Source organism: Monodelphis domestica, chromosome 5 (assembly GCF_027887165.1).
Source record: "Monodelphis domestica isolate mMonDom1 chromosome 5, mMonDom1.pri, whole genome shotgun sequence".
NCBI classification, from domain to species: domain Eukaryota; kingdom Metazoa; phylum Chordata; class Mammalia; order Didelphimorphia; family Didelphidae; genus Monodelphis; species Monodelphis domestica.
In genome coordinates, this window is record NC_077231.1 from 240935963 (window position 1) to 240960926 (window position 24964).

The 24964-nt window shown below is 33.9% G+C and overlaps 1 protein-coding gene across 5 annotated transcripts in view; it reads right to left on the bottom strand.

The window, feature by feature from the left end:
* Positions 1–288: 288 nt before the first annotated feature.
* The window catches only part of LARP4B (La ribonucleoprotein 4B), a 229245-nt gene continuing 204569 nt past the window's right edge, over positions 289–24964 (bottom strand). For 4 of the 5 annotated variants that reach the window (XM_007504702.3, XM_056799993.1, XM_007504701.3 and 1 more), the window contains 7 exons: positions 20559–20665; positions 19748–19999; positions 19009–19054; positions 14694–14858; positions 6250–6374; positions 5482–5593; positions 289–4341 (listed from right to left, as the gene is read on the bottom strand). In XM_007504702.3, coding sequence (XP_007504764.1) covers positions 4018–4341; positions 5482–5593; positions 6250–6374; positions 14694–14858; positions 19009–19054; positions 19748–19999; positions 20559–20665 — 1131 coding nt within the window. In that variant the 3' untranslated portion in view covers positions 289–4017. The remainder of the gene's footprint in view (positions 4342–5481; positions 5594–6249; positions 6375–14693; positions 14859–19008; positions 19055–19747; positions 20000–20558; positions 20666–24964) is intronic. The other variant, XM_016426284.2, reaches the window with a different exon arrangement.

Here is a 24964-nt window from a genome sequence, read left to right on the forward strand (position 1 = left end):
CATTTACTGTATGGCTTGGGTTTAATTCACTATTTCATAATGAATGTTTCTGATTTTAGTGCTTATTTTTATTTTTCATTAAACAACTTTAACCATACTGAAAAAAATGTTATGTGGCAGTTCATATAAATAATTAGAATTATGTACAAGTCAGAGAAACTTCCATAATTCAAACAATTTGGAGGCAACTTATTTTCCATTAATGTAGACATCAGCATGAATAGACAAAAAAGTTTTTAAAAAAATTCTTGTAAGAAAATTTTAATTTAATAAAATCAAAAGAAAAACTGAACAGTGCCTAAATCTTTATTTTTCATAACCTACATTTTTCAAATTAGACAGTTTTACATTGTTGACACAAAAAGAAACTTAAATTACCAATAGTTTACATATAAGCTTGATTCCAGTCTTAATGGAGAAAGTAGAACAAAAACAAAAACCCTCAGTGAAGTTTCCTTATTTCCACTTCTAGTTTCCAAATTGGCAGCTGTCAACTCTCTCCTTAAATCTTCGATTGTCTGCTGCTATTTGTGTAATAGGTTACAAAGCACATAAAACCCTTAACCATAGCAAGCAAAAGGAGATACAAAGAGGTATGCACCATTAGTCATCTGGTGCTCTAGGGAAACAATGAATCATATCAAACGGGACCTTTTTCATGACAACTGCTGAAATATTCGGAGAAAACAACAAAATAAGTTTGTTGTCACTTTATCAGGTGACTTCTAGTGACCAATTGATGGAATTGGAGGGAAGGGAGGGGTGATCTAAAGTGTCATGGCACTAACTTCAAAAACAACTACACTATCATAAATTAATTTATAGGAAAACTGGGCCAGATTCTGTACTACTTTTATATTTTGAAAAGTATTATCACACAATTTCACAAGTTAAAAATTCCAATTTTAATCGCTGTATCTCTGATTCTAGAGATACTGCTTGCTAGAAGGGTTTAAAAAATGAATTTATGAAAGCCACAGTTATTAGCTATGTGTCCCATCACAACAGTCTGCGTGTAGCATCACAACTTTCTATTCTGATAGTCTCAAATCTGTCAGTGAGTGGAAAATCTTAAAATAATTGCAGTATGACTTTTTTCTTGAATCATCGTCATATAGCTATTTGGCATGTCACCTTTGCTTAATTAAAAAGAAAGCTATAAAAACCACATCACAGCAAGGTTTAAACTCTGGATGCAACAGACTATTGCTGGGTAAGCAGTAATTACAGTGTATTGACCTAGTACAAATGGCAGCAGAATACATTAAAACAGCACAACATATCCTGCTGATCTCAATATATTACCTTATAATGTACCAGTTCACTATAATGATTAGCTGTATACTGTTGCTGTTAAGTGACCTTTTTAATAAATTGTTTCCAGCTGTTGAGCCTTTCATGTTCAGCAGGCAAACAAAGCAAATCATTATAGCTGGCTTTAACCATATACAAATCTAACTGCCATGTTCACTGTCCAGAAGGGGGAAAACATAAATATAAAAATCCAGTGACTAAATAAGAGTTTGTAATCTTGGTGATGACTGTGGTTGCTCATGTTCCATCTCCTCCCACAACAAAGTGTGCAATATTAAAAAGTAATCAGGTCTTAGGTTGCCCTTACAATCTTTTTTTTTTTGTAGTTCAATTTAGTTTAGATTTAAGAAATCACGTTATTTTTTATTCTCTACTCAACTACATGACAAATGAAACAAACCATAAATCCCTTATTTAAGCATCAGAAAGTTATTTTGAATCTTTATGAGTACTGATGCTAAAGCGATCAAAAAAATATCAGGGTATGACTTTTTTTTGACAGGGAGAGAGAAGGCAGTCTTAATTCCCACTTTAACAAATTTTATTTTGATGGACCATCTTTTAAAATTTATATTTATTTTACACTTCACTAGACTGCCAATTGCTTATTTATATTATGTGACAAGACACTTATACTGAAAAAAAAAAATCCACACTTTTAAAGATGAGTATGAAAACAACTGAAGGTTTTTAAATAAGATTTTTTCCCCAATTTCCCTTTTGCAGTGAACAGGCAAAGTCAGTTCAGCACACCAGAATAAAAGAAAATGAAAAAAAAAGTGACAAATTAAAGTAATATTCAAACCACAACATTTAGTTTATCTACATCCAGCTCAACAGCAACATTTATAATATATCAATAATTTTTATCAGATTTTTCTTTAGGGTACCTTTTTATATGTTCTGATTATTTACAACTGTACAAGCTAAGCACATACTTTCAAGTGCACATATTTAATACAGTATTGACTATTTGCATTTACAGGATTTTTCAACAATCTGAAAAAGTTCAACTGTTTAAGATCTTTAAGGTATATTACAAAAACTGCTATTATCTGTTCTACAGTAAATTTACTCAGTATAACCAGTGACACTAGATATATATGGTAACTGAGTAATTCTGTATTCCACTCATGCCAACCCAGTGGGTCAGTCTTCATTAACGCTAAGCTGTCTTATACAAAAGTTAAGGCAAAGTCATTTTCAAGTTTAAATAAAATTCAAGTCTTTAAATATTGGATGGAAATAATTTCTTAAAAAAAATCAGTTCTTTTAAATAAACATTTATGGAATAAGTTGTATGGTTACATTTAGCAGGAAATAGTATCATTTTAACTGCCTGCTGCTTAGAATACTTAAAGAAAAACCTTAGGCATTTTAAAACAAAAATAATTTATATTTAACTTTATTAGAAACTTGCTAATTTAGTGCATCCTTGTTCTTCAGAAGTGTAGCACTTCTAGAAGTAAATCAATAAGAGAGACCTCATTTCAGAGGAAAAGCAGGGATTTTTCTCCAGCACATAAAAAAATCCCCAACAAACACCATTCTCTCACACTTAAAAAAATTTTTACATCTATATGCCAATGTTAGGAGGTACAGGAAGACATCAATCCTCAGTTGACAAGATACATGGACTCTTTCAAAGAGCACTTGGGACAGAGTTGAAAGAAATCTACACAAAGCATGAGCATAGGATGAGGGGGAATCAGAAGGTACTGTGGTGACTTGTATCAGCTTCCTTGCCAAACCAAGAATGCTAACTTTTGGGTCATCAAAACCAAACCAAACCAACCAACCAACCAACCAACCAACCAAACAAACAAACAAACAAACAAAAATTACAGTGCTACCTTGTAGTAACATATATCTACGGGCACCTCTCCACAATGAAAGTTTGTTAACAATGTGCTTTGAATTTGTTAAATGTAGTCAAATCTATTTTAATATGGAGTGAGAAGCTGGTTACTCGCTTGCAGTAAATCAAAACTCAAACATATTCTCTATGGTGCTCTCCACAGGATTTTATTGTTCATTTGCATTGAAGATCAAATAGTAATTAAAATGTTAAAATGCTAGAACCAACCATTTAGGTAACCCAAAAGTGAAAGTTCCTATGCCCAAGTGAGTCACAGTAATATAATAATAATAATTAAAAAAAATTTCCTCCCAGTTACATGTGTCAGCATTTTACAAAATTTATCTGTTCTTCCTGCACTCTCAATACTAGCTTTACTAGCTGTCACCAGAGATCATTAGTCTATTTAGATATTTTAAGGTATGTACTTCTAGACTGGTTATTTTAAAAAAAAAAAGAAAAGAAAAGAAAGCAGTAGACTTCTGCTTAATTTAGAAAAACTCACTATATATATAGCTTGCATTCATAGCCACATGGAGGCTTCATAAAAAATATCAATTTGTTAAGATAAATGCATTTTCTATCCTGAAAAAAAATCAGACTTTATGCATCACCTCCAGTTAAGCACCAACCTAAACGTAAGGTTTAGATCAATTAAATCCTGAAAAAATAGACTGTTTTTCAAGAGGGGAAAATAATTTTTCATAGAAGAAAATTAACTTGAAGGCATTTCACACGCCTCATGTACCACTGCAAGCTCCTAACCAGCAACTCATGCTCCGTACTCCGAGTGGGAACCTTGGTAAACAGAACTCTTCCACAGCCCCCTCCAACACACACAGGGTTCACTGGGGAGATCTGGGAGGTGTGCTCTGTTCTTTATTCAAACGCTTCCCAGGGGCTGGTGGTGGGGATCTGCGGCCTGACTGTCTCCTCTGGTCTTTGGGGTGTCCTGGATTTGATTTTGAAGGAGGGGGTTCTCGGCATCTCTCCACTGGTGGTTCAGTGGGTTTTTTCTCTTCTTTCCCACAGCCAGCTGAGTTTGACTTCTGTTCTTTCTGGGTTTGTAAAGGAGGAGGAGGAGGAGGAGGAGGAAGAGGAGGAGGAGGTGGCGGCAGCTCTTTAGTTGTTCTCTGGCAAATTTCTGCATAACTGGGTTTTCTTGATTCCTGAGAAATTGGCAACAACAACAAAAAAATACTTAAATCACAAACAAAAAAATAATTAATCTTTAGTGATAAGTTTAAAGGGAGCTCAGAATGCAAAAGCAAAATATAAATAACAAAGAACACAATTTCAATTGGATTCTATATTTTTAAAAGCCTAAATTTAGGTTAAGCCTAATGTTTTTTAGTCAATACTTAGGAAACTTTAATGAAATTTGGTTATTAATTGACTGTTTTTTACCCTAAACCTTATATACATGATCTCCAGAATTTTGAGGTTCAAATAAAAGATTCTAAGGATGAAGATACAGAAAAAGAGAAAGCACTGAGAAAAGATAATATAAATTTAACCTTTCCTACCATTAACTTTTCTACAGAGAGGTTGAAAATAATAGTCTCCAAGTCAAAATCGCCCTTTCCTTTACCCTCCAGAAAGCTTCTGAGTCCTTTGTACCATGTAGCCAAATTATGTCTTTACTAAATAGTGACTGATTAATGATGACATTATGGATCACTAGTTAAAAATTATGTTACCTCAAAATTATAGAGGGCTAGGAATGGGGGTTTAATGGAGAAAAGATAAACTTGTAGCTTAGAATGACTTTGGAAGGTATGGGGAAGATAGAGAGGAGAGAAAGACCAGATGCTAGGAATCCAATGAGGATACTATAACAATAGTCCACTTAGGTGATAAATGATAAAGGTCTGAATTGAGGATGCTAACCAGGTGAGAGAAGAGGAGATGGAAGAAAGATGTGTGGTAAAGGTAGAAGTGATAAGAATTCAGAAGTGAATGACTATAATAAAAGATGAGTCTGAGTTTGTGCAAAGAAAATGATACTCTCAAAGGGAAGAAGTCTCAAGGAAAGGGAAACATAACAGGAGGATATAGAAGAGCTTTGGAAGCCCACTACTGATAAGTTGCTGACTTGCATTTCTAACCATAAAGATATATATCACTGAAACTATTAAAAGAAGTATCAGTGATCTGAAAGAAGATCCACAGTACCCAAATTAATACATAAAGGTAAAAAGAAGCAAAAAAACAAACCTAGAGATCAGTGAAAATAAAGCTACCTAGGACAGTTATTCTATAAACAGCTTAGGTTATTTAGAAGGAAGAGACTAATATTATAGACATACTGTGGGAACTCCATTGACTTGCACCGATCTACACGCAGTGGGAACGAGGGTACAAGGAAGCCTTTCCACGCTGTGAGTTTCCCTCTGCTTGTTTTCCACAACCTTGGATTCTCTGTAAAACAATGTTACATGTGAATCTGGAAAATGAGGACAGATTCCTGTACTTTTACATTTGATGCCCAATTATTAGTACCAAGTATTAAAAAAAATTAATGTTAATCTATGCATGCAAAATTCTACCAGAACATAGACTCTGAATATAAAATAACTCATAACCAATTGAATAATGAAAAAATTAAAGTATTTCCACATATAGCAAAACTTCATTAATAAGATAATCAGGAACAACATGAATAATTAATTATTTGCTTTCAAGGACTCTACAATGTCAAGTATATAAAACAAAAGCGTAAGCTGGAAATTTGTAGAGAATTTTGTTTTGATAAATATTAGTAACGCGCTAATAATAATATTTAGTAAAACTATATAACAAATACAGCTATATATAAGATCTTCTGAATTGGTAATATAGGTTTTTCATTAGGGCACACATACCCAAAATAAAGGGTAGGTTTAATTCTAATGATTTTTAAAAATATATTATCAGATAATTTGAAAAAGATTAGATTTCATTTGCTAACAGTTTACCAAGAAACCAAGAAAAATATTCTTTTTAAAAGTGAATTTACAGATCTTTAATGTCTTCTATGATTTTGAATTGAAAATGAACAAAAACCAAGACACAATTGTGAAAATTTGAATTCTTACTCAGGTAACTGGACTGGGGAAGGAGACTGTTCATATCCTGCTGACAGAACAGAAGAACCTGACATTGAAGGCTCTCTAGGCATTATTGCAGGAATAATGTTTGTACTTGCATCCACATTCAGGGGCTAAAAAAAAGGAAAAAAAAGGAAAAAAGGAAAAAAAGGAAAAAAGGAAACTGAATTCAGTTTATTCTAAAGAAATACAAGAAATGGGTGATTTTTATATAAAAAGCAGTTTATAGCTACAAAAAAGGGTCATCCACTAACTGAAACTGGGATGGTAATGGTAATGACAAACAACTGCTATCACATATTAGGACAAGGGGACAAAGAACACAATGAAAGAGCAAGGAATGGAATACTAAATTTTGGTTCCTCATCTTTCAAAGTTTGCCAACTTCTGATCTAATAAAACTAAACAATAGAAAATACCAAAGAGAACTCATCTTTATGGTTTCCCTAAATTTAAGAGGAATCAGAAATTAATGAATGTGGTAGATAAAGTCCATATTATAATTACCTTCCTACAAACAGACACCATTATGGACAACAGTAATGAGGAAATGAAGTACAGCAGTTTAAGCAGTGCAGATTTTTTCAATAACCAGATGAAGGACTCTAGCAACACTAGGTAAAGAGCTCCTATGGAAGTGTTAAGTAAAGATACAGGTAAAAAGGGCACAGAATGGGATGATACAAATGGATCACAAATATAAGATTAAGAATCAAATGAACCATTCTATTTTTGAGAAGATTATAATTACTGTGTATAAAGTTTAGAATCTTATTCATATAAGAAATGTCTTTTAAACTACATTTATCTAAAAGTGTTCAGTTGTTCCCAAACTATAGGCAATAATATTTCTTGTTTGAAATGCATTTATTGTTAAATTTCTCATCAAATAATTATGTTTTTAAAACCACATTTTATGTAATAGCATACTCTGGGTGAGAGTCTAATTTCCCATAAAAAAGCAGACATTCCAGACAATAAATCACATTAATAGTACTAATAAAAATTGCAATAGATTATATTATATAACTGGAAAATAAAGTATGTAAAAACCCAAATAGATTAGGAATTTTTTTAAAGTATAAATGAGATACTAAAAACTAAATTTCTGAGACTCACTACGTGTTATTCTCCTTTAGGAATTCTCTATTTCAGATTAATTGGCTTATTTGCCATTAGTTCTCTAAAGCATTTGAACTCCCACATCCCAACTTTGCAGTTAATTTGCCATGTCTGAAAAGTATTTTCTCTCAGAGAAAAGATAAATTATAATAATAAACTAACCAATAATAATAAAGTAAAAAATTCATAAAAACTAAAATATTAAGAATTTTGGGAAATAGGCATACATTGTTGATGATATTGAAAATTGGTGCAATATTTTAATTTGGCAATGAACGAGTGATATGTAAAAAATATCCAAATGAAAGCATTTGTAAATTTACTTGTAATTACGAAAAATCAGAAAAAGGTGTGATGGTTAAGGATTAACTGAACACAGTGGAACATCCATATAATAGAAAGTTTCATTAAATGAGAAGGGAGAAATCTGCAATCTATCTCTTTATTAAAACAATGACTGTGAAAGTACATTACCAATAGATGACTTGTGCATTAGAAAGAGCAGCAAAATACTATTACAATGATGAATGAAAAAGGGGATTGGTAAATATATACAAAGTATTGAAAAGACACAGAGGAAGGGTTATTAGAGGTAATAGTTACTGTATAAAGAGTTAAATGGAAGAACATAGGCAAGAATGGCACTGGATAAGAAAACAAGAATAAGTTGTAATTTTCAACAGTTACAATCATATCAAAATGACCATGGGTTGGGCAGAGTTAAAATGGTGGCATACAGGCAGCAACTCAGCTGATCAGTCACACATTCACCTGCAAAAATCTTTAAAATAATACCTCAAGTCAAATTTTGGAATGGTAGCCCCAAGACAAGGTGTGAGATGTTTTCCCAGGTTAAGATAACTTAGGAGGTTGGCAGGAGGAAGTTTATGACACTAAGGTGAGGGTCAGCTCAGAGCAAATGCAAAGGCAGGAAGCATAAGCAACAGGGCAGCTGCAATAAACATAGCAGTTGTGGGAGCTCCAGCACAGCGATGGTAAGGAAGTCAGAAAACTAATCAAAAAGAAATCACAGGGGACACCTTTGCTGGCACTGTGTACAGCTGGCAGACTGGCAACTCTATTATTTCCCATAGGTAGTTCTAGGTCACAGGTCCAGGGTGGAGAATGCTTGTGCTTCAAGCTGCAAGGGAAGAAGGCCCTTCCTGGTAAAGACCAGAGCATAGACAAGGAGAACAGTGTCCATACTCCTCTCAGGATCACATCATCTTGGGAGTATCCAAACTTGGAAACCCCCAAAACTAGCTTGGGAAAATAGCAGCATGAAAAAGTCTGAAGTTTGGAAACAGTTCCCTAAAACACCTAGGTTAACAGAGCTCACCCTTAGCATAAAGCTCAAAGTCAAGAAATAGGCTTGGAAAATGAGCAAACAACAATAAAAAAAGAAGTTGGCCATTAAAAGGCACTTATACTAGAAGAGGAAACCAAGATATAAACTCTCAAGACAACAATAAGAAAATAGCTACCCACCCCCCAAAAAGCCTCAAAGAAAAATACTATTTGGACTCAAGTCCAACAAGAATGCCTGGAGGTATTAAAGAAAGAGATGAGTATAAGAGTGGTAGAAGGAAAATTGGGGGAAAAACGATAGCAATAAAAGAAAATTATGAAAAGAGAATGAACAACTGGGCAAAAGAACAAACATACTGAAGAAAAGAACTCCCGGGGAAGCAGAATTGACTAAATGAAAAAAAGGAGTGCAAAAGTTCACTAAAGAAAATAATTCTTGTACAGAGTAAGAGCAATGAAGTGCAATGATCATCTGTGAAGGACTTTATTATCAGCAATGTAAGGATTCAGGACAACCCCAAGGGACTCATGACAAAAAAGCTATCCACCACCACAGAAAGAACTGATGGAGTCTGAATACAGATTAAAACACACCATTCTTCAATTTAAAAAAATAATAATTCTTTAAAAATTAAAACTGGGTAAGTGGAAGCTACTGACTCCACGTAATATCAAGAAATAACAGTCAACAGAATGAGAAAATGTAAACTATCTTACTGGAGAAACAAGTAACCTGGAAAATAGATCAAGGAAAGGTTAATTTAATAATTACTGGACAACCGGAAAGGCTTGGTCAAAGAAACAGCCTGGACTGTTTCAGGATATTCTCCTGAATATTTCAAGATATTAGCAAGAAAACTGTCCCAATATCTTAGACCAAGAGAGTAAAACAGCAATGTAAAGAATCTACCATTTACCTCTGGAAAGAGATCCCAAAATGAAAACTCCAAGAAATGTTATAGCCAAATTTGATAGCTTCCAGGTGAAAGAAAAAATACTTCAAGTTGCCAGAAAGAAACAATTCAAATCCTGAGGAACCATTGTCAGGATCATGTAAGATTTAGTAGCTTCCAAATTAAAAGGGTTGAGGGTTTGGGTGGGGGTGAAATCAACATTTAATGGAATAGGGTACTCATAGGAATTGCTGATGAAAAAAATCAAGAGAAAATGCAAAATCTGATATTCAAACAGAAAATAACAGATGCATAAAATGTGAAAGAGTAGTTATAAAGGGCTCAATAAAGTTCAGCTGTTTACATTCCTATGTGGGAAGATGATACATGTATCTCCAAAGAACTTTATTGGAGCAGTTAAAAATTTACCTAGACAGAGAACATGCATGTCAGCTGATTATGTTGGAATGATCCTGCCCACCCCACTCCCTAAAAAGCAGCAGTAAGAAAGAGGGATGCAGTGAGAGGAAGAAGAACTAGAATGTGGAAAATTTTCTCACATAAGAGGGACACAAGGAGAAGGAAATGGGAGAGGGGTGGCAGGCAATATCTGAACCGCACTCTCATAAGAATTGGTTCAAAGAGGGAAGAATATGTTGTATATAGAAATGTAGCTTACCCAGAAGAGAAATAGAAAAAGAGAAAACAGAGAAGGGATGATAAAGGATAAGGAAAATTAAGAAAGGAACAAGATAAAAAGAGAGGGAAGAATAAACAGAAGATCCTAGGATGGAAGAAAATGCGGTTAGTAATTATAACTCTGAATATGAATGGTATGAGCTCACCCAATAAAATAAAAGCAGATAACAGAATGAATTAGAACCAGAATCCAACAGTATCTTGTTCACATGAGACACACTATAAACAGAAACATTCAGCGTTAAAATAAAGGGCTCAAAGGGAATCTATTATGCTTCAGATGAAGTAAAAAAGGCAAGGATAGCAATCATAGACAAAACAAAAGCAAAAATAGAACAATTGGGAACTGTGCCAAAGGGTTTTTAAATTATGAATACTCTCTGACCAAGCAATACTTCTATTAAGTCTGTATCCTGAAGAGATCAAAGAAAGAGGAAACAGATCTTTATGTTCAAAAATATTTATAGCAGCTCTTTTTGTGACAAAGAATTAGAAATTATGGGGTTGCTTATCAATTGGGGAATGGCCGAACAAGTTGTTGGCATATGATTTTCATTAAGTTCTGTGTTGCAGGAAATGACAAGAAGGGCAATATCAGAAAAACTTATTGAGGCCTATATAAACTGATGCAAAGTGAAGTGAAAAGAACCTAGAGATCATTGTGCACAGGAATAGCAATGTAGTAATGATGATCAACTGTGAAAGACTTAAGCTTCTCTGATAAATACAATGATCCAATTCTAAAGGATTCAGGATGAAAAAATGTTATCTACCTCCAGAGAGAGAACTGATGGACTTTAAATGTAAATCAAAATATAACTTTTCCACTTTTTTCTTCTTAAAAACAAAGTTTTATGTGGAAATGTTTGCATGATTTCACACACTGTATAGTTGATATAACATTTCATGCTTCTAAGATTTGGTGCCTTAGGATTTACAACATATATTGGGTTCAATATCTGGACCTAATAATCAAATGAAAAGTTTGGCTGGTTTTCCTGAATACATGTATTTAATAGTTAAGGCTTGATTGCAACTTTTGATGACTAAAATGAAAGGTTAAGAGCCAGGAGGCAGAAAATCACCTATTTAAATGTCACAAGCAAATTTCTCTCTCTCTCCAATGTCACCTTTTTAATTACATTTCTCAGTGACATGGAGGTTAAAAACCATTGAGTAAATTCAGGTATAGATAATCCCTCAGAGAAAGAAGTTAAAGAACCAAGGAACCAATGAGAAAGGAAACTGATTCCACAAGTACTGCCTCCCTGGGTGGCCCAGGCAAATTAAGAAACTATAGTTGGTTTATGAGATATGATGTGTGAGAGCTAGTGGGTGAAAAAAACAGCCTATAAGGGGAGACCTAGCAGGCAGTAGGGGGCTTTTGGGAAGTGTGTGTAGAGTAGCTGAGAGATCTGCATTAGAGTTTAGTTAGAAGCAGAAATATCGTCTGCAGATCAAAAAGCTAAGTATCTACTACTTTGATTTAATAAAGTTATTAAGCTACTACCAGCCTCATAATTTTAGTTATTATACATATAAATAAAGCCTTTCTGGACAAAATTCTTCCAAGGAAGTCATCAGCAGTATCAACATACATTTATTAAGCACTTACTGTTAAGTGAGGCACTGTGCTAAGCAGCAGGGAAACAAAGAGAAAACACAGACCCTAACTCTCAGAGACCTCACATCTAACAGTACAGACAATAAGCAAAGTATAAAGAACATAGTCTATATACAGTTTAAATGAAAGTTAGAAGGATGGGTTATGAGCAAGGCTTATTGAGGTGAGATTTGAATTGAATTTGGAAGGAAGCTGGAGAACTCAAGAGGTAAAGGAGAGGGAGAATATTTTTGAAATAGGAGACAGTTAATGAAAATGGAGGCCCATTTGGATGATAAGAGTATGGAGAAGGTAAACTTAAAAAAAAAAAAGAGTATGAAAGTAGGAGGGGGTCATTATGTAAAGAGATTTAAAGACAGAATTTTATATTTCATTCTAGATGAAACAAGGAGCCACTGGAGTTTTTTGAGTAAAGGAGTGGCATGCTCTGATGTATGCTTTAAAAAGATCACTCTGGTAGCTGAGCAGGGAATGGTTATGGGCAGGGAGAGATTTGAGGAAAAAAGTACCAAGTAGAGAGGTACTACTATAGTCCTGGTTGAAATAATGAGGGATACCACCAACATGACAACCATAGAAGTGCAGAGAAGAGGACACATGAGATATTTGAAAGTAGAAGTAAGTGAGAGTGAGGAGTCAAGAATCACAAGAAAACTATGAACGAAAAGAAATAGGGAAGTTAGGAAAACAGGAGGGTTTTTGGGAAAAAGATAATGCATCTTACTTGAACAAGTTGAGGTTGAGATGTGTATGGACCATCCAGTTTGTGGTGTTCAATAGGCAGATGGTAAAGTAAAGCTGAAGATCAACAGAGAGGTTAGGACTAGATAAAGAGATCTAAGAATTATCTACATAAGCATAACAATCTTTGGAAACTGATGAGGTCATGAAGTAAGTTAGCATAGAGGGAAAAGGGCTAGGGTGGACCCTTCAGGAAGATCCCCAGTTAATGGGTATATTTTGGATAAAGATTCTGCAAAAGAGAATAGAGAGTAATCAAACAAGTAAGGAGAAGAACTGGGTAAGTGTAGTGTCATGAAAACCTAGAGGGCAGTCAGTAGGTCATTAACATCAAAAGCTACAGTGCCAAGAAGGATGAGGCTTGCCATTAAATTTGGTAATTAAGTATCATTGGTAACTTTGAAGAAGGGTTTCAGTAGAATTATGAGGTTGGAATTCAATTGCAAAAGGTTTAGAAGACAGAAGTGAGGAAGTAAAGGCACTGACTGGAGATGGCTTTATTGAAGAGCTTAGCTGATAAAGGGAGAAAAGACAAAAGCTAGTGGGGATGGTTGAATAAGTGAAGACTTTTTAAAAAATTTTTTTATTTGGTCAATTTCAAACATTATTCCTTGGTTACAAAAATCATATTTTATTCCTCCCTCCCCTCCCCTCCCCTCACCCCTCCCATAGTCGATGTGCAATTCCACTGGGAAGTGAAGATTTTTTTTAAGGATAAGGGAGACATATGAGCATGTTTATAAGCATTAAGGGAAACAACAAATAGAGAATGAAGATTAGTGATAAAGAGTTGGGATGATCAAAGGACAATCTATTACAGAAAACAGAACAGATGAGTTTGGACTGTCAAGGATAAGGGCCACTTCTTCATGTAAGTGGGATGAAGGAGACATCTATCTAGTTGATGTGACATGAGGAAGGAGAGAAAGACCTCTCAGTAAATTTTCTCAAAAATTTGTTTAGACGTAGGAGGTTAAGTCCCAAAAGGGCTTAGGAGAGGTCCTGTGGAAAGAAAAGGTTTCAAGTAACCATTATGGTAAATGAGGTAACATGTTCAATGAGGACCCAATTAAGATTATGTAAAGTCAATCAGTAGTGGACTCAAACAACTATGATTTCACAAAATTCTGCAGCTTTATTTAATAAGAACAGGAGTAGAGGCAGTTGGTGTGAATAATATCTGATGAATAGGGCTTGGCAAGGCATGATTAGCAACAGGATCAGAAGGCACAGTATTCCAGTTCAGAGGATAACAGCTGAACCAGATCAGTAAGATTTTGAGATAGGGAAAGCTAGAGATCAAGCCACCAGTACACTGACTTAGGAAAGAAATGAGGTGCCATAGTCTGTACTCCACTGCTGTAGCCTTTGAAAATCCAAAGTCATTGCCATGTCTCAATAAAGCTTTTGCATATGACTATCAAAGGTAGGTGGGGATATTGCATCCCTCAAAGTCCCAAAGTTAACTCACATAAGGTGAAGTAAGGAGAGGTACAACCTAGGGAAATCCAGACAGGAGACAGGAACTGGGAATTTGGAGTGATTCATAAGCTGAAAGTTTGTGTACGTATGCAGGACTAAATCTCAATCTAATTCAGAGTTGTTACCCTGGGCACTTTAATGTCTACCAGGGGACAACGCAGCATCCATTCACTCCTGAAAGGTGCAATTTATAGTGGAAGTATGCATAAAAACAGCCTACCCAATATTGTAAATGAGACTTATTTTGGGATATAAAATTTAGAGCTAAAAGGTAGCCTATTAAATTCATAGATGAAGCAGCTGAGGCCAGGAAAGGTCAACTGACACCTGAACCCAGATGTTCTTTACCTAAGGCCAACTTTCCACCTACCTGGCTATAGCTACCAGAGTTAGTTATAAGTCACAGGACTGAGTCTGAAATAGTTCAAATGCTTTCCCCAATTTAATTTTGTGACATATAATTCTAAGAAGATTCTCTCATTATCATACAAACACATTTTCAAGGATATGAGTATATCTAAAGAATATATAATATTTTTTGCCATTTTTAACACATTACTTACTCTTTCTTTTGATGTTCCTATTACCATGTTAGAGAACCTGTTCTCAAACAAATCCTCTGTCTTCAAATTGCCTGCAGCTCCAGGTAAAGGTGGAAAACTAGACAAGCCTAATTCAAAGCTAGGAGATGGAGGCTTTGGTGGTGTGGGAGACTGAGTTTGACTTCTCTGAAACAGACAAAGAAAGTTAATAAATAATGGGGGTGGGGTGGGGGAATACAATATAGACAAATGAGTAGTGTGCTATGGCAAAAGATATGAACTGAAGAGTCTAAAAAAGTCTCAGTTTAATATTAAGCTTTACATCCAAACCATATCTACAATCTAATCCTTAAACATAACGCTAAAATAACTTCTATTATGAACACTGTAAGAATAAGGACTGAGGGTGGGGGTGGGGGTGGGAGTGGCTGAGTTGAAAAAAATATATATTCATAGCACAGGGCCAGGCAATAAGTGCTTAATAAATGCTTATTGGTGAAACCTTGAACACAGTAGAAAAACCAGGAAATAAATATTCAAAAAACAAACAAACAAAAAAACCTGTAAGGGGCTAAATATATACCAGAGAATTTATGTATAACAGGATTAAGCATTTTTATCCAAAACGTTTTCTTGGATCAAATTAAAATTTATTTTACAGGATCATTTTGAAAAAATGAATTATCTAGCATCATCCTAGCTGGTAGCAGCTCAGAAAGAAATACTAAGTGTGGTAGATAAGACTGTTTAGATGCAGCAGCCCCTTGATATCAATAAGAAGGTATAATGACCATATAATTATAATGACTGATCTTTGCCTCAGGGAGGAAGAAGAAAGATATCTGTTTTTTCACTGGAGAAGTAGGGCAAGGGTAGAGTGCTATAGGTGTAGAATGTTGCATGGACATTCAAATAAGGTCAGGATTTTGCTTAGTAGTTTTCTCTTTGTCACAGGGATGGCTAGGGGGGGTGGAGGGGTAGAGACCAGGGTAGAAGAATATGAGACAGAGCTGGTTAATAAATGATGAGAGAGAGAGAGAGAGAGAGAGAGAGAGAGAGAGAGAGAGAGAGAGAGAGAGAGAGAGAGAGAGGAGAGGGGTCGGGGCTGGGGGTGAGGAGAGATAGGGAGAGAGAAGACAACTGAAAAGTCTTTTTAAAATTCGAAAGAACTGAAAAAGGAAAGTAACCTGGGGCTATTAGTGAATAAGTACATATACCTCAACAGCATCTGAAAGAATTACTGTATAATAACTGATATACATTTTAGGGGCTCTAAATCCTTAAACGGTTAAACTGTGTTCATTATATCTTAATTAAAAAGGAGAGGCTTGGGGTAGCTGTGTGTCTCAGTGGATTGAGAGCCAGAGCCAGGGGGTCCTGGGTTCAAATCTAGCCATAGACACTTCCTATTTGTGTGACCCTGGGCAAGTCACTGAACCCCCATTGCCTAACCCTTACCACTCTTCTGCCTTTGGAACCAATTCACAGTATTGATTCTAAGATGGAAGGGTTAGTTTAAAAAAAAAAAGAGGGGCTTCAATAATCTGGAAAATTCACTTATGTGACAGTGAACATAGATAAATAGCCTATTAGTGTATTTAAGTGTATAAACACATAGTTATGTATTTACATTTAGTATATTTAAATGGCAAAAAATCAGAATAAAGTACATGTATGTGTATGCCTTTTTAAATGCAAGAAGATCAGAAGTATACATTTTAGCCACCATAAAATTTATAATTTTTATGTAAGTTAAAAATATCAGCTAAAACCAGGATATTTATTTTCTTGAAAAAAAAAATCAATATTACTTTTTGTCACAAGTTTACTAGATATTTATTGGGTAACTAATAGGCCAAAGACTATTTTGAAGTGATTTAATCTTCAGTTAGACAAACAGAGCAGAAAAGGAAAAATTCAAGTACATTAGAAATACCAGAGGTGATTGGTTAGTTAAACTAAAAGATTTTACTGAGCAGGAATGTGAAAAAGCCAGCAATAATCAGAAAATAATAATAATAAATAAGATTTTTCTAATGAGATATCAAAGAAAAGAAGTCTAAGATTAATGAATAAAATCAAGCTAAAGAACAGGAAAACCAAATTGGGGGGTGTGGTGTGGAAAAAGCAGAGTTTAGATTTATTAATAATAGTCTGTACTTACATAATTATTTTATTTAGTCACATGATAGAGACTATATTTCGAACACTATTAGCCAAAAGAGGGCAATGTGGTATAGTAGAATTAGCAATGAATTTTTAGTCAGATAACTGGAACTAAATAGTATCATTTATGTGACTAGTGAAAGTCTTAAAGTTTTTAAGTAGAGCAAGCTTAAGTATCAATTTTGTACCATATTATTTATTCATTCATAACCTAGTGACTTCAAAGTTATACTGTTTTAGAATCTGATTTATAATACAGTAGTCTAGTACATACAAAATCATGTGAGACTTTTAAAGGATCATAAATTCAGAATTAAAATAGACCTCAGAGGTCATTTTGTCTAAATCTTATATTTTCAGGGCTTTCACTGTTCTTACTTGAAAGCTTTACTGAGGCATGGCAATGACCCTGGACACTTTGATGGGCTCTGGCAATGGAATATGAAATCTCATGAGTTCTATCTAGCTGGAAAAATATAAGCACAGGGATGGCTAAAAAAGACTTAGCTCACTAAGGCATCTTAATTAGCAGGTGATGGAATTTTTAACTATAGCAAATTTTGAAGTTCCATCTGACACAGCCACCACCCAGGTGGAAGGTCCGTATCACTTCATGTCTATACTTTTTTGAATATTATTGCAACATTTGTCTGGATAATCTTTCTGACTCAATGCTTTCTCAATTCTATTCAATTTCCACCTAGCTGTCAAATTGAACTTATTAAACCATAAGTTCAACCATGTTCTCTTTCTTCTCCAAGAAGATTATTAATGGTTGAGTTAATCCTGCAAAATATATACTAACAAATAGAATTGGAAAATATTTGCACTCTAAACACAAGATCAAGCATAAAGACAAAATTTACCTTCTAAATCACCACTACTATTATTTCCATGGATTCTGGTTTACAGTATATATAAGGAATGCTTAATGTTTTTTGAAATGATATTTTGGGGAACAAATTAACTTTACTTAAGTTCTAACAAGTTAGTTCTTTGCACAAAACAAACAATATAATTTATAATTCGTATTCAAATTGCATTAAATGTGTTTTTACTTGTGAAAATATTTCTCTGATTCTGAAATTAATAGCAAGTAAAATTTTCTATTCTTAATATTTTATTTTAAAAATCTCATAGCTTTAAATTAATAACTTCTCCTCAAAGAGGTAGTCACCTCCCATGGACCTAGGATTATATTTCTTGGTGTATTTCTTATTTCTTTCTACTTGACAATAAATGCTTCAATGTTGGGAGCAATATATATTGGTTACCTTTTTATGTGTCTTTCAGTCTAGCACAGTAGATACTCAAAAAAGTGTCAATTGAACATATTTACACTTGTTGATATGTTACTCGGTAGAAAAGTTATATTTCACTTTGTCCAACTTTCTGTAACTAGAATCAATTTCAGACCTAGAGCAGCAAACTATCTTTTTAAGTTTTTTAAAAAATGGCAAATACAGTGTTGCAAAAAGCAAAGCACTAAACTAAGCAAGAGTGGTTTTAACAATGATAATCTTGAAGGAGAGTTATAAACTATATGGAACATTTTATTTATTAAACAATGATATTATTTAATTAAAGAAAGTTGTTATTTGAAATTTTATAGATATCTAAGAAAATAATGTCACTCTAGATATCAGGGATTGTATTATCATTCACACACATGAAAATAGTGGGGAGAATCAGACGAGTTCCCCGTGTCTTTTCCGGAGTTGAGTCTGTAATTCTATAATTCAAATTGAACTATTAGAACTATTCCTTATAACTAACTTCTTTTCATTTTTCTACTGTCATATTATAAAAAATGCTCTTATCCTTTAGACTGACATACCTACCCAAAGGTGAAGAAGATTCTACATATGGGCTAAAGTATTTGCATCATGTTTAAGAAAAAAACAACTTAAGCAACTGCATTTTTGTTTACTTCAAACTATCTCCTACTTCTCTTGATTGACTAAAGAGAAGTTTTTGATTTACACCATATTTACAAATTTTCAAAAGTTTTTATTGATGCTCACTCAATTCTCACCAATTGGAAATCTAAGGTAAACACACTTCCTTAGAAAGTTTTGTCTGTGCACACTTTAGGATTAGGTTATTTATGCTTTCAAGACCAAACATATTAAAATAACACTAAAAAGAGTAATTACAAATATTTACTCACTGTAAACTTGTCCTCTCTCTTTTTCCTCAAACCATAAGAATTTTTCCTTGGAGAGAAGAAAAATAATTAAATGTTAAACTACAGCCTTGGAAAAATACTTGTCTCTCTCACACATATAAGCCATTTTTCATCCTTATTTGTTTGTCCAAATTTTCCTCAAAGACTACTACTTTAGATTCTAAACTGTTTTTGAAAAACTTGTATTGGGCTACCTGTCAAAAAAATCCACTTCTCTATTGAACCTCTCAGAGTAGAAATGAAGAATTATGTATAACAAAGAGAGGAGCTGGAAGGAGGGAGGGTTGATTGAGAGATGTGTGAGAGTCAAGTATAATATATATGTATATAAAGTTACGGAAGTTTATCACAAATGAGATTTTGCCAAGTGGGTACAAAGTAAGAAACAAGGAATGTAGTAAAGAATAGGTGTGTTCCTGGAAGTCACTAAATTCTCCAGAAACAGTGATTGTAAACAACTGTACTTCAAAATTGATTAAGTCCTTCCATCATGGCAATTGGGTAGCTCAACAGGGGAAAAAAAAAGTTGAAATCACTAAAACAATAGCTCCCAAGATATAATGAATGGCCAAAACAACATCAAATTTATGTTAATAATGTTGTACTACTATAGTACACACCATATCCTTTGTTTTGAAATATGGCAGAAAGTTAGAATTGAAAGATATTTTGGGATTAAAAAAAATCTATGATGTAAAGGGCACTTAATTCTATAACTTACCTTCCTCTACCTAACAGTGAAGAAGTTTCAAGATTATTCTGTTCCATTCGTCCGATTCCAATATCCCTCTTGGCATAAGTTGAAGTGGTTTGCATCCGTGTTCTGTTCTGTCCTGGTTGCCTTGTTTGTGGACTCCGGACACCATTAATTAAGCGGTCAGTGGAGAAATTAAATATTGTTGGGCTTTCTAATAGTCCAGGTCCTCTATCTGTAGTGGGTAGCGTATGTCGCAGATGTGACTTACTAGGATTCCTGCAAATTAATTTGTATTCTTTGATTATCATCAAAAACCTACCTAAGAAAGCTTGTTCAGATTTATTTCAAATACATCTCAACAAGAACCCACCACTTAAATGTAGCTAATAATTATATTTCTCAAGGCAAATGCACTTTTATTTGAAAATGTCAACCTACCACAAAAAAAGCTCATTTTCCCCTCTAGTCAATATGAAATAATTTTATAATTTCTTTTCAGTTTTATTCTCAAGGCATTCATTTACAGAGGCTACTGCTGGAGAATAACCACCATTTTTTCACTATTTGTAATAATGATTTCTAATGGAGAAAATGTACTTAAGATGATTTTCAAAACCTTTAAGAAAACTATATGGCAGATCTATTTCTCCTTTAAGTATATAAACAAAATAATAATTTTTAATTTTAATTCAAATTTTTGTTAAACACCTACCATATGTCAGATGCTAGGGAGAAAATAATGCAATAGTTCTTTTGCTTAAGGAGCTTATATTCTATTGGAGGGAGAAGAGGTGGTAAGAAAAGGGATAGAAAACACTTTAGTCTTTTAACTTACCTGTTTCTAGGAGGATATTGTCTGAGTGATGTTAGAGGAGATGCTGCGGGTTTGAAAGTGGGAGATGTAAACCCATTTATAAATCCAGTATTTGGAAATGGTGTTACCTAAATATTGGAGGGAGAGGGAGGTGAATGATGGAGAGGAAGAGGTAGAAAGCAGCAACCTAAGCAATTTGTTGATTTTGCTTTGTTTTGTGACAAAGAAATTAGAGACAATATATTATTCCATATTCCAGTATTATACCTTAACCTAGTCAAAAGATAATATATTTCAATATTTATACTATCCATACTATGTTAAAAAACTCTAAATAATTGTTTTATCTTCAATTCTATATATTTTAGAACACTGAACAACACTTCTGTATCTCTAATACCTTTGCAAATCATATGATTCATATGTTCCCATACACAGTTCTTACAGGTAGAAACAACAAAGAATTATAGGATTAACTTCAGAGTTAAAAAAGGATACAGGTAAAAAGAACACTGGCTCTGTATTCAAAGGACCAGGGTTCAAATCCTGCTTGTGAAGTTTACTACCTCTAAGACCTAGCCAAGTCATTTAACTTCCCTGGACCTCAGTTTCCTCATTTGTAAAATGACAGAGTCCAATATCCTCAGTTTACAGATGTGGAACAGCCTAGAGAAGAAAAATGATTTGCCCGAGAATCAGGGCCTATAATTGGTAAAAATAGTATTATTACATGATCTTATTCAGTCTAGGGTTCTTCCCATTAGATCACAGCTATCTGAACCCTACACTTCTTATACAATATTATACTTTTGAAGCTAACTTCTATCTAAGATTTCTAAGGTACTCTTAAAATTTGAGCAGTTGTGTGGCAAAAAATAAATGTAATGTTCAAATATTTGGAAAAATTACAAACATGAAAAGCATTGGATGGTAGCTGTGGATTAAACTGATTCTTGTTTCCCGTGTTTACCAGACGGGCAGCTACCTTGTGTTTTGTTTTAAGTTGTACAAATATCTTTACTGAAGAGACAAAAAGCTGTACTCAACTGAGGAAAATCAGAATATGTTAAATAAAATATACGTCATATTAAACACTAAAGAATAAAGAATGAAAATAAGATCTATAACAAACTGACTTTTTCCAATGATATAATAAAAAGAACCAACAAAGCAATGAAAATGAATTATTTTGATCAAAATGAAGATTATGCAAGAGACTTATAAAAATGTTTAATATTTCTGCTTTTTAGCATTTATTTGCAAGGTTTTAATACCCCAACACGTTCAGTTTTTGTAAAAAAAATGCCAGACATAGCTGAGGTATATTCCCATTCTTCCCATTCTCTAATATGATAACTAGCACATGGATTTCTCTATCAATAAGAGTTGCTATAAACAAGTCTGCAATGAGAATTAGCATAAGTTTTCCTTAAATAACTAAACTCTATAATGCTTTTTGTTAAAAGACATAATTCTAATGGAATAAGTATTTTCTTCATAATGAGATCCTAACAGGACATTTCACATAGTCATTATCAGGGTGATAAAGGGGGAGGATTTAGATTTCAAAGAATAATTTGTTGAAGATAATTTAAGGATGAAATAAATTAACATTCACTATTAATCTAAACTAACTTGATTTTAATTAAAAGCCCTTTTAAATCATGACATAATGGTTTGAGGCAAAGAAGTGGGAGAGGGAGAAGAAAAGAACAAATTTCTCAGGCAAAGCCAAGGTGGCAGATTATCATGAAGAAGTACAGCTGTGTCCCTAACACTACTCCTCCACAAAGAGCTTAATGCACCGGGCACCGGGCCTTATCTGGAAATCCAAGGAAAAAATCCCAGTGAATCACATTTCTAGCCCAAATCAGCCAAGGGGGCATGGGGGGTGAGCATATAGAGAATTCTGTAGAACATTCCAGTGCAGGTCAAAAAGAAATCCCAGACACCCATGGGGGAAGGTGTGCAAAGACAATGACTCTGACTTTGTGAATCATGCAGGAACAAGTGCCAACTGGCAACTCAGTCTCTTAAACCCCAGTTCTGGTTCACAGATCCTGGGGTGACAGAGGAGAGACCCTGTACAAAGGCATGGAATTTCAGTGTCAGATATGAGATCCTATTAGGAAAAAGTTAAAAAGTTAATAGTATTTCTATGATTCTAACCCCAGGAGTTTAGTAGGGGTTTGGTTTGACTACTGTTTCTGGACCAGTTGTAAGCACAGAGCAGAAAAGACACAGCAGAAATCCTGGATCAAAGAGAAGGCTGCAGTTATATCACATAGCTTTAAATTTGGCAGATAATTGCTGAATCCAGCAGCAGTTACTTCCAAACAGAAGTAAACCCATGAGAATGTTGCTCAAACCCAATCCCAGGTCTAGAACATGTAAGGCTCAGACTAGAAGAGAAGTAATCAGACTTTACACTGGATCAGCTTACATTACATGAGATCTAAAAACCTGTAGGTTCTTAGCTAATATACCAAGACAATTATAGAAAGGCTTGAGACAAAAACTCAACCCAGGTCTCAGGGACCTGAGCATGTCTAGGGCAAATAGGCATTTCTACAACCTCTACTATCCCTCCTCTTCCTCATGTAAAATCTGTCAATAAAAAAGATTTCCAAGAAGAAAGGAGGGGGAGGGAGGTAAAAGTAGGAGAAGAATCTTATAAAAACCAAAGTAAGATAGTAATTATAAAAATAAACAAAAGAATACTATCACAAATGCCTGGTGACAGGGATGCTCAAGAAGCAAGCTCAGAAGAAAATGACTCCAAATATTTACAATTAAAGCTTCAGAGAAAAAGATAACTTAGACACAAAAGAGATAAGAATTCACAGTAGAGATGAAATAAGAATTTATTAAAGAAAAAAAGATAAAAATGATCTTAAAAATTAAATGAAAGCCCTGGAAGGAAAAATAGGAAAGATGTGAATTATTTAAGAAAAATTTGAAAAATTCTTATTCAAGCAAGAAGTTCCTTGAAAACTAAGGTGGTCTAAGGAGAAGCCAAGGACTTCATAAGGAACCAAAAAATGTTAGACAAAAGACTAAAAAGAAAATCTAAGGTATCTCAGAGTAAAAATATGGAAAACAAATTGAGGAGAGATAAACATAAGAATCATTGAATACCTGAATGAATGCCATTATCCCTCAAAAAAACCTACATGTCATATTTCCATTGAAAATATAAAAATCATTACTTGAAATTTTTAATGTATGAGATTAACTAAATATATACTGCTTTAATTGTATAAATGAGTCATCTTTTCCTCTGACTTAAAGTTAAAGTTAACTTGATATCATCCCCCAAAGATACATTCTTCCTTGCTTGTCCTTATAAAATTAAGACTTACCTCCCTAACAAACCCTTCTAGGCACCAAGTAGTTTGTTAATTCAAGCTTACTTAAAGGTTCTACAATTGATGCAGATGGACCCCATAAAATAATTAAATTTCCTTCATTGCCAGGAGTTTCATTACCCCCCTTTAGTTTATTTTCTTTAAAATAACCAATTATGAAGCTGTCTATCCCGTAAATAGCTGCACTATCTTCTCCATCTACCCAACTCTGTTCTCTCCAAAACTATTTTAAAGCTGGTAAGTTTCACTTCAGGATTATTGGTCATTGAGAGAGGTCACAGACAGAATTTATTAGTAACTGTTAGTCTAATAAATTGATCATACCAGACCATTTTCCTCTAAATTTACCTTAATTTTAAAAAAAATACAAGAAATGATAAAAAATATTCAAATCTCTTTTAACAAGGCAAAGTGAATACTACCACTGTGGAGGAACAGAGAGCTTGGAATATGATATTCTAGAAAACAAATTTTATCAACTTACAACTATTACTCTTTGATTAAAACTGAGTATAATCCTAGAATAAGTGAATATTTAAAAAAAATAAGAGGACTTCCAAGCATTCTTGATAAAGACTAGGGTTGAGGAGAAACTCTGAAATACAAACACTGGAGTCAAGAACTTATTATAAGTGAATAATCATAAAAGAGTGACTAAAGAAAGTTCAACTGTTCATATTCTAATATGAGAAAATAATACATGTCTCTTAAAATTCTAACATCACGAATAGAGTAGGTTTAATAAACAGAGTCCCAAAATTCTTCTGTTATGTTCTGATCATCTTAAAAGAAAAATGGAGAGGAAGTGGAAGAAGGGGGCAGGAGGGAGAGGAGAGGAAGGATTGGAAAAATTATCTCAGATTAATGAGCAAGGCAAGGAGTGAGGAACAAGTAACACTTAAAATTCATTTTCATCTGAATGAATCAAAGGAGAGAATACACGTAGAATTCAAAAATACATATATCCAAGTAAGGGATAAAAATAAGGAATAGGGACAATAATAGGAGATAAAGAGATAGATTAGTTTAAAGCAATAGGGGATGGATTAAAAAAAAAGG